General features: G+C 35.1%; 1 protein-coding gene across 1 annotated transcript; it reads left to right on the top strand.

Moving 5' to 3' along the window:
• Positions 1–370: 370 nt before the first annotated feature.
• On the top strand, positions 371–2,079 carry LOC108318720 (transcription factor bHLH93). Its single transcript, XM_052874391.1, has 4 exons — positions 371–995; positions 1,189–1,362; positions 1,435–1,602; positions 1,683–2,079. Exons 1-4 carry the CDS (start codon positions 414–416, stop codon positions 1,767–1,769), a joined length of 1,011 nt encoding a protein of 336 aa, XP_052730351.1. The 5' UTR covers positions 371–413; the 3' UTR covers positions 1,770–2,079.
• The last annotated feature ends 6,410 nt before the right edge of the window (positions 2,080–8,489 follow it).

The raw sequence follows: 8,489 nt of genomic DNA, 5'->3' as shown, positions 1-8,489 counted from the left end.
AATATGTAAAAATTAAGTTAAATTTTTATTATCATTCTTATATTTGTTTTCACTTTATTGGATTAGGAAAATCATAAAAAAACGAATTGAAGTAATGAAAATGGATAAGGATGTACTATAACACTATCTGATTAAGAAAAAGTAAATATATTGTTAGAAAAATTTGTAATAGATATGATTATTTGATTAATGTAATTAAAAAATTGATTATCTATTAATATATTTCAAAAAATAATTTATAAATAAAATTTAAAAGTTATTTTATGTAAAAAATAAATTTCAGTTGAAAGGGAACGTAGTCACCAATAGTAAAAAGGTTGGCTTACTGACCTAAAATGTAAATAATATTTTGAAGTTGGGAAAACATTATTAGTTGGTGAGGTCACAGGGTGAGAGAGTGAGAAAGAAGAGAGATGGAGCTTTCTCAGCTTGGTTTCTTAGAAGAATTGGTAGCTCCAAGAAGAGAGACATGGAATGCTTTATCCAGTGGGTTCTTGGAGCTATTGTCTAATGGTTGGAGTTTTGACACTTTTCTTGATAACCCATCTTTCCCCTCCTCTAACACCCTCTTTGGTGCATTTTCAGCACCATTAGACCGCAGATTTGAATGCCCTTTCACCAATGAACTACCACCATACCCATTTCCCGATGCCTTCACAATGCCATTGCCAGACCTTCAACCTGGCAACGATCATCCCTCACCTCCACTTCCACCCACACTCGAGGATGCAGATATTGCCTTTTATCACAACAACGATAACAACTTTCAAGAAATCAAGACTGTCTGCAAAGTTGAAGAACACGGTGTTGAGAATCCACAACCCACAGAGATTCCACTCTTCAACACAGCCATGTCTGATGATGGAGAGAGAAAACACAAGTCCAAAAAGCTAGAGGGACAGCCCTCAAAGAATCTCATGGCAGAAAGGAGGAGAAGAAAACGTCTCAATGACCGTCTTTCCATGCTTAGGTCAATAGTCCCCAAGATCAGCAAGGTGATTTCCAAAACAATATCTTTTCTTTTTTTTTAACCCTCACTTTTCCCCACTAGTAATATCTGAATCAGTATAAACAAAATTGGAATTCTCATGTTTGGCTTACATCCATAACATGACCCATGCTTGGTTTGTTTGTTTTCTTGATTTTGCTGTGTGACACACTGAACTGAGCAATATCAACTTTTAACAGATGGACAGGACCTCTATTCTTGGGGATACTATAGACTACATGAAAGAGCTTTTGGAAAGGATTGGCAAGTTGCAAGAAGAAGAGGTGGAAGAGGGCTCAAGTCAGATTAATCTGTTGGGCATTTCAAGGGACCAACTCAAACCAAATGAAGCAATTGTAAGAAACTCCCCCAAGGTACTCTGCCAAACCAAACCCCTGACTTAAAGCATTATCACAGACCCACTTTCTCAATAAATGTATTTGCAGTTTGATGTTGAAAGGAGAGACCAGGACACTAGGATCAGCATTTGCTGTGCCACAAAGCCTGGATTGCTACTATCAACCGTCAATACATTAGAAGCATTGGGCCTTGAGATTCAGCAATGTGTTGTAAGCAGCTTCAATGACTTTTCAGTGGAAGCATCTTGTTCTGAGGTCTGTATTCTATTTGGTCCCTTCAATCTTAATTGCATGCTTGAATCTCTACCGTAAACTTACTCTTTTCGTGGTCATAGGTAGGTGAACAGAGAAATAGCATTAGCCCTGAGGAGATAAAACAATCACTATTCAGAAATGCTGGGTTTGGTGGGAAATGTCTCTAGGAGAAAGATGGAAAATTGATAAAACAATTTGCAGATGGTGTTAAAGAAGCAACTTTCCTTCTTTAGTTTGTAATACATGGAATTAGTGAAGTAGAAGTTTTAGTGAGATTCAGAATAAGCTGGTTTTGATTGACGATTTCCTTCTTAAGCCACACCCTGTGTTTTAACATATACTGGGGGGCTATCCTTTAGTATGCTGCAAGTTCCCCTTTTGAAAAGAAGTGTGTTCTTTTTTAAGAAGGGATTTATAATGAAGGAGAATTATTGCAAAGCCCACAACTAAGTGGAATCAACTTTGGTTTTCCATGAATTCCTAAGCATGCTGCTACTTCAAAATATCTTTTTCTGGGACCTTAAAACAATAAATGTCTGTTACCTGATTCCTATTGCCCAGGCTTTGACCCCCACACACCAACCAACTGGATTTTCAAATTGTATGGGTTCTGTTATCTGTCAGATATGTTATGAGAGGTAAAGCTGTTAACTTTTGAAAGAATTGCAGAACAACCATTTATAAAAAGAGTCAATCGTCAACATTTGTGTTATTTTTTGAAGATTAGTCTATTATCGCATTAGTCTTTTAAATATTTCCACATGACATATCTTCTAAATATTTAAAATGTACTATAATTTTTTTATGAAGGATTAAACTAATGATTAGAAAGAAGCATCAAACTTTCTTAAAAAAAACAGAAGAATCAATTTAGTCACTTGTTCTGTGCATATGAAAAATACTATGGTGACAATTTGAAACACTAATACAATGAAAAGGTTATCTTCGGAGGATCAATTTAGGATTAGAAGAATGATTAGACGATTATTTGAAGAAAAAAAATAGTAGGGATTTACTCATAGTTAAATAAGTATTGTTGCATATCGCTTTTATGATTTTCTGGAATGGAAAGATGAGGTTTTCCATTCCATCCAAGGATCATTTTGGCATGTAGCAGCTTCCTATTTTGCTGCATAGCAATCAACAGTAGATATAACCTTTTTTGTGTCCACGAAAAGCCCAAAAGGGTAAGAATATGCAACTATACTGCTAAGTGCAGATAACACAAGATATACGGAGAAACACTGAACCTGATTTTAGAAAAAAGTACAGAAACGATAGATTAGGTTCTGCAAATTGAAAAAAACTTGCTACTAAAGAATCTTGTATGGCTTCCTTGTTGTTTGGTTCCATATGGTAAATGGAAGTAGCAAGTTGAAAAATGCGTTGCGAAGAAACAAGGTAGCATGATTTTTTCTGTGACTCTGATGTTTAGTCACACCATAAAGTAAAGCCAATTATGAGCATCACTTGAATGTCACACAAACCAAGAATCAGATTGTGGTTACTGTTTTTGTAAGTATTCATTTCCACTTGATTCCTGGTGAAGTGAAATTTAGGTTTGTTTTCATATATGATCATGATCAGTTATTTTGTTTCTTTTCTTTTGGCTAGATTATAATCCATATGTTAAAAGTAATTTATCTTTCACACAGAGCACAAGGTTTCCATTACTGGTTTATGGTCAAATAATTTGTTTCAACAAACGAAGCTCCTTTTTGGATAAATTCTTAGTAAGTATTAATGAAATAAATAAAAAATTGAAACAAAATGAATTAGACTTTCTGCACGTAAAATGAAGAAGTAAATAAAGTTTCTGAACATTCAAAATGTTGCCCTGTAATAATTCTCCTTCACCAAAAGCTTGAAACTGCGCTGAAGCTTCTGTTTCAGCATGTGAATCGACGTACCTGCATTGGTCAATGTTTCAATTTTCATGTAACTGCATTAGTACACAAAGTTATGACCGTAAAACCAACTTTGCGTGCATTCAAACTGCAACCTATGAGGACAAGGTCTTATCAAAACGATAAATTATTGCTGGAGTTGTTTAAGAATTCACGGCTGAAAGGAAAGCCGTACGAGGCCTTATATGAAGAAAAGGTATGCATATATGAAGAAGGAAGGCCTGTAAGGAAAGGCAAATGACCGTGCAGAAACATTTTTGCTGAAATGGGGTTTTGGCAATACTGCAATGCACAAAAGTCCAATATTAGAGTCATTCTGGTTTTGTTTGTTTGTCCACCACGTCAGCTTTCACGTGACTTGTTTTCACTTTTGGTGTAGTTGTTTTCAGCCAGCCAAGTTATTCTTAAAAAACTATTAAATCAGACACCGTGCATGAGACTTATATGCTATTATAACAAGGGAAACTCTCTTGAGAAATTTATGAATTGGAAGATAAACTTAAATGTAATAAATTAAGTGGGATGTTTATTTGTTTAGATGTTTAGTTTATTTTAGAGTGTAAGGGTCACTAGTTTAATGTAATGGTTATTAGACAATAATAAGTAATAATGGTGTCTTAATGGTAGATTTTATGACTTTGTAAGAGCCTAGTTGACACATAACGTAGAGCACACTAGATTCACATAATAGTAATGAGTGTCATTTTTCTAATAATTTGGTATCAAAGCTTCACCGTCTAAGTGTGAGCTAGAGCAAGCTTGAGTGTTTGAGTTTTTTTTAGAAAGAATGAATGAGAGATGACCAACCTTTCAAAGAGTGTGTCTCTGTCTTAGTAGGCAAAGAAAGTCAACTATTATAATTGGAATGTGCATATGAAAGCTCTTCGTAGATCCCTAAATCGTTTCGGATGTAGTTGAGAATTGATACGAAGAGCCAACAGAAAATGAAAAACATACGGTTGCTCAAGTTTGTTGCATTGAGAAAAATGCAAGCGAATGATAAATCGGCTTTGTACATATTGTATCGAGTTGTGGATGAATTTGACTTTGAGAAGATAATAAACGCAAAATCTTCAAGAGCATCCTGGAAAAATGTATACAAAGGAGATAACCGTGTTAGGCAAGTTTGACTTCAAACTCTCAAAGACGAGTTTGAAAGCTTGAGAATGGAGGAGAGAGAATGAGTAGCCATGACAAACCAACTCGGTAGAAATGGAGAGGAGTTGTATGCCAACTAACTTGTGGAGAAGATCCTAAGGTTGTCTATTAAGGATTTTGAGAATATAGTTTATCCTATCGAGGAATCCAAAGACTTGTCCATGCTCTTGATTGAAGAACTTGTCGGGTCCTTGGAGGTACATGAGCAATGGAGAAGGACGACCTATAGGCAACTTGATTAAACACTTTAGGCAAAGCTTGACCTGAAGAGAGGAGCTTGAATCATTAAAGGCTGAGGTTCTATTGAAAGAGGCTGACGATAAGGAGGTTAAGGCCAAGGTGATTTTGAAGACAATAAAGAGAAAACCATCTGTATAAATATAGTAAGGTCATGGACAAAGGAGAGGTCGAGGAGGTTTGTCAAGTAACTCTAGAGTTGAATGTTTTAAGTGTGGCAAACATAACCACTATGAAAGTTATTATAGATCGGTCAAAGGTTACTATTAATGAAAGGTTGGACATGTTGCAAGAGAGTATGGATCTGATAGTGGAAAGGAAGAGACAAATCTCCTAATTGAAGAAGTTGATGAAGAAATAAGAATTTTGATGTTTTCAAGGAGCTTGAACGTCAAGCTACTAAGCTAGAGACCGAACGTCGAGTTGTGTTCAAGTTGTGCAAAGTCGAAGAGACCAAATGTTGAGTTGCGTCTAAGTTGTTCAAAGTCGAGGAGACCATATGTTGGTTGTGTAATGTCGAGGAGACTAGATGAATAGTTGAGTATGAGTTGTATGATGATAAGGAGATTGGAGGTCGAGCCATGTTCGAACTAGAGATTAGTGTCGAGCACAAGGGCAATTTGACAAGTTTGTCAAATAGCAAAAGAGCTCAACAACATTGCCAAGTAGAAAGGAGAATTCACCAAGAACACCAAGTAGAAAGAAGAGCTTAGCAAGTTTTCCAAATGGTAAGAAGAACTTGCAAAAATGATGAACAATAAGGAGAAATCGAAAAAATAATCGAGTAGTGTAGTGAACTCGGACAAACAACTAAGTAGTAAGGGAAACTCGGCCAAACAGCCGACTATCATGGATAGGCTGGCTAAATAACTAAGTAGCTCGGAGAGGGGAAAATAAAGCTTGGACGCACATGGAGGAGCCTTTACAATTCAGCGTAGATCTCGTTGGAGAGTTTTCTGGAGAACTCGGTGGCAAGCTTGGACAAGCAATTGGAGAGCCTAATTAGCCTAAGAGAGTAGGTGGGAACCTTAGATTTCTCTTTGTGGAGACCAAGTAGCTCGGTATAATGTCAGATTAACCGGTTAGCTTCATGGTGCTTCTGCATAGCTCGAAGCAGAATGTAAAAACCTCGATGGAACATGGGATAAGCCCGATCAACCTGATGAGATGTCTGAATAGCCTAACAAGCTTTGCAAAAAGTGTGGAGATCGTGGATAGCCCAAAATGGAACATGGAGAGCCTTGTGACGGATAAGGTGAGGTCAATTGATCATAAGGTGAAGGTCAAAGAGGAATTGAAAGAACAAGTGGAGGAGAATGAGATCCCACTTTTGAGTGAGGTTGAAGACGGTGACGACGATGATGATGAAGATGATGCTTTAGAGGAGGAAGATAGGGAAAAGGAGGATTTGGAAATTAACCAAGGAAGTCTTTCAACTGATTTTGATCCTTTTACATTCGATCTTGATGATCACCGAGGTCCTTCAACAAAAATATTTTTTAGGCTTGTTGATAACATTGCATCTCTTACCGTACCTGAAGCTGCAAAATTAGGTCTTCTTCTAATGAAGAAAGCAAGAATGAAGGAGATGCCTAAAGTGGGATTTATGAAAGTAAGAACGGGAAATTTGGTTAGAATGACAACAAAAACACCAGTTGATGCCAAAGGGAAGCAAAAGCTGAAAAAAAATGTGTTTAAATTGAAATTGGAGTCCTACGAAGCGACTTCCAAAATTAAAATCATCAAGGAGTATAGGGCTTTACTAATTTAGGTTGAAAGGAAGAGAAGGGTTTGGTGAAGAAAACATCTTCTATTGTGAAGAAAATTGTTTCAAAAGATGAAAACAAAGATATAGAGAGGAACCTGGTTATTGAGAGGAAGTCGGCCATGGTTAATAAAAAGAAAGCCAAGGTCAAGAACAAGTTGGTCTAGGTTACTAAGAACTCGACCTGAGCAATGAAGAAGTTGGCCAAGATGAAAAACAAGACATCCACAATGAAAAACAAGTTGACCATGAAGAAACTGAAGAACTCGACATTTAATGAAAGGAGCAAGGTTGGTGTAATTTAACTTTAATGATATATCAAGTTGTTTTTAAAACTAAAACATATTGTTGAATATAGTAAAAATTATGTATGAGTTAAATAAAGATCAGTATGTTGAATATACACATCTAATAGAAGAAATATGGGTTAAACTCAAAATACAAATAAAGAATAATCACTAACTAGTTAAAGATAAGATAAATATAATATATCTAACACTCTCACTCAAGCATGTGCATACAAATTGTACGTATATCAAACATGTTACTAATATAATCAATAAAGACATAGTAAAAATATTTGTTTCTACGCTCGAGTGACACAAAATTGTTAACAATTTTCGAAGACGACATAGAAGACGAAATACCAAATCAGAAGACTCCCCTAAGTAACAAATCTGGAAGGTTGCTCCATGTAAATCTCTTCTTGCAAATCATCATTGAGGAATGCATTGTTGACATCTAGTGGATAAAGAGATCATTGTTGAAGAGTCACCACGGCTATAAATAAACTAACAAAAACCATCTTTGCCACGGGCGAAAAAGCATATATTGACAGGTCAAACACAATGATGACAGAAGGGAAGTCAACAGAGTCATTGATAAATGAGAGAGAAACCTTAAAAATCCAAGATTCTCCAATCAAGGCACTTGAAAAAGGAAAAAGAGTAACCTCGATGCTTTGAATAACTGTATGAGAAGAGACTAGACGTGCGAACACACATGATGAACTTGAAAGAGGAAAAAGAACAATCTTGACGCTCTAAATCGCTGCCTGAAAATAGACGAGACGTGCCACCACACATGACGAAAAAAGGAGCATATCCACAACTTCAAAATGCAATGAGAGCATGTAAGAGCTGTAATGTAGGTGTTGGAATTGTGGTCGCCTAGCTGAGACGATCAAAATCGTCTGATTGTTGGTCGAAACTGAAACTTCGAAAGTGGTAGCCATAGACGATGGCACCACTAGTAATGGTATATGGCATTGTCGTCAATAGTAGGTGAAGTGGTAGAAGTAACAAAAAAAATTCTCAAAAGAACCTAACTCTATATATCATGTTGAATATAGTGAAAACTATGTATAAAATTAATCTCTCTTATGTTGAATATACACATAGGTTACTTAATTTATAATAGTAAAAATATGAGCTAAGCACAAATATAAATAAGAAATAATAATAAACTAATTAAAAATAAAATATAAAGAAATGATAAAAATAATATATCTAACACGTACATTTGATTATTTTTACTTTTTTTAATATTTTTTTATCATGTAAAATACTAATACTTTATATAATTATTTTTGTTTTGTTGTTTTCATAAGTTACTTAAGTTAATTTGTAGAGAAAATGAACACTAAATATTTAATTTTTACTAATATTTAATATATTTTATTTATTACTTATTTTTGTTATGTAAAATATTAATATCTTATATAATTATTTTTGTTTTCTAATTTATTTTCATAGGTTATTTAAAGTTAATTTGTAAAGAAAATGAACACTAGAGATCTAGTTTTACAAGTTTAAGATGGG

This window comes from Vigna angularis, chromosome 1 (assembly GCF_016808095.1).
Source record: "Vigna angularis cultivar LongXiaoDou No.4 chromosome 1, ASM1680809v1, whole genome shotgun sequence".
NCBI lineage: Eukaryota > Viridiplantae > Streptophyta > Magnoliopsida > Fabales > Fabaceae > Vigna > Vigna angularis.
This window is presented reverse-complemented; position numbering and strand designations above follow the sequence as displayed.

Coding starts and splice junctions, on each gene's coding strand:
- LOC108318720 (XM_052874391.1), top strand. CDS start 414: ATGGAGCTTTCTCAGCTTGGTTTCTTAGAAGAATTGGTAGCTCCAAGA. Junction 1,363..1,434: donor TTGTAAGAAACTCCCCCAAG/GTACTCTGCCAA, acceptor ATGTATTTGCAG/TTTGATGTTGAAAGGAGAGA. Junction 1,603..1,682: donor TGGAAGCATCTTGTTCTGAG/GTCTGTATTCTA, acceptor TCGTGGTCATAG/GTAGGTGAACAGAGAAATAG.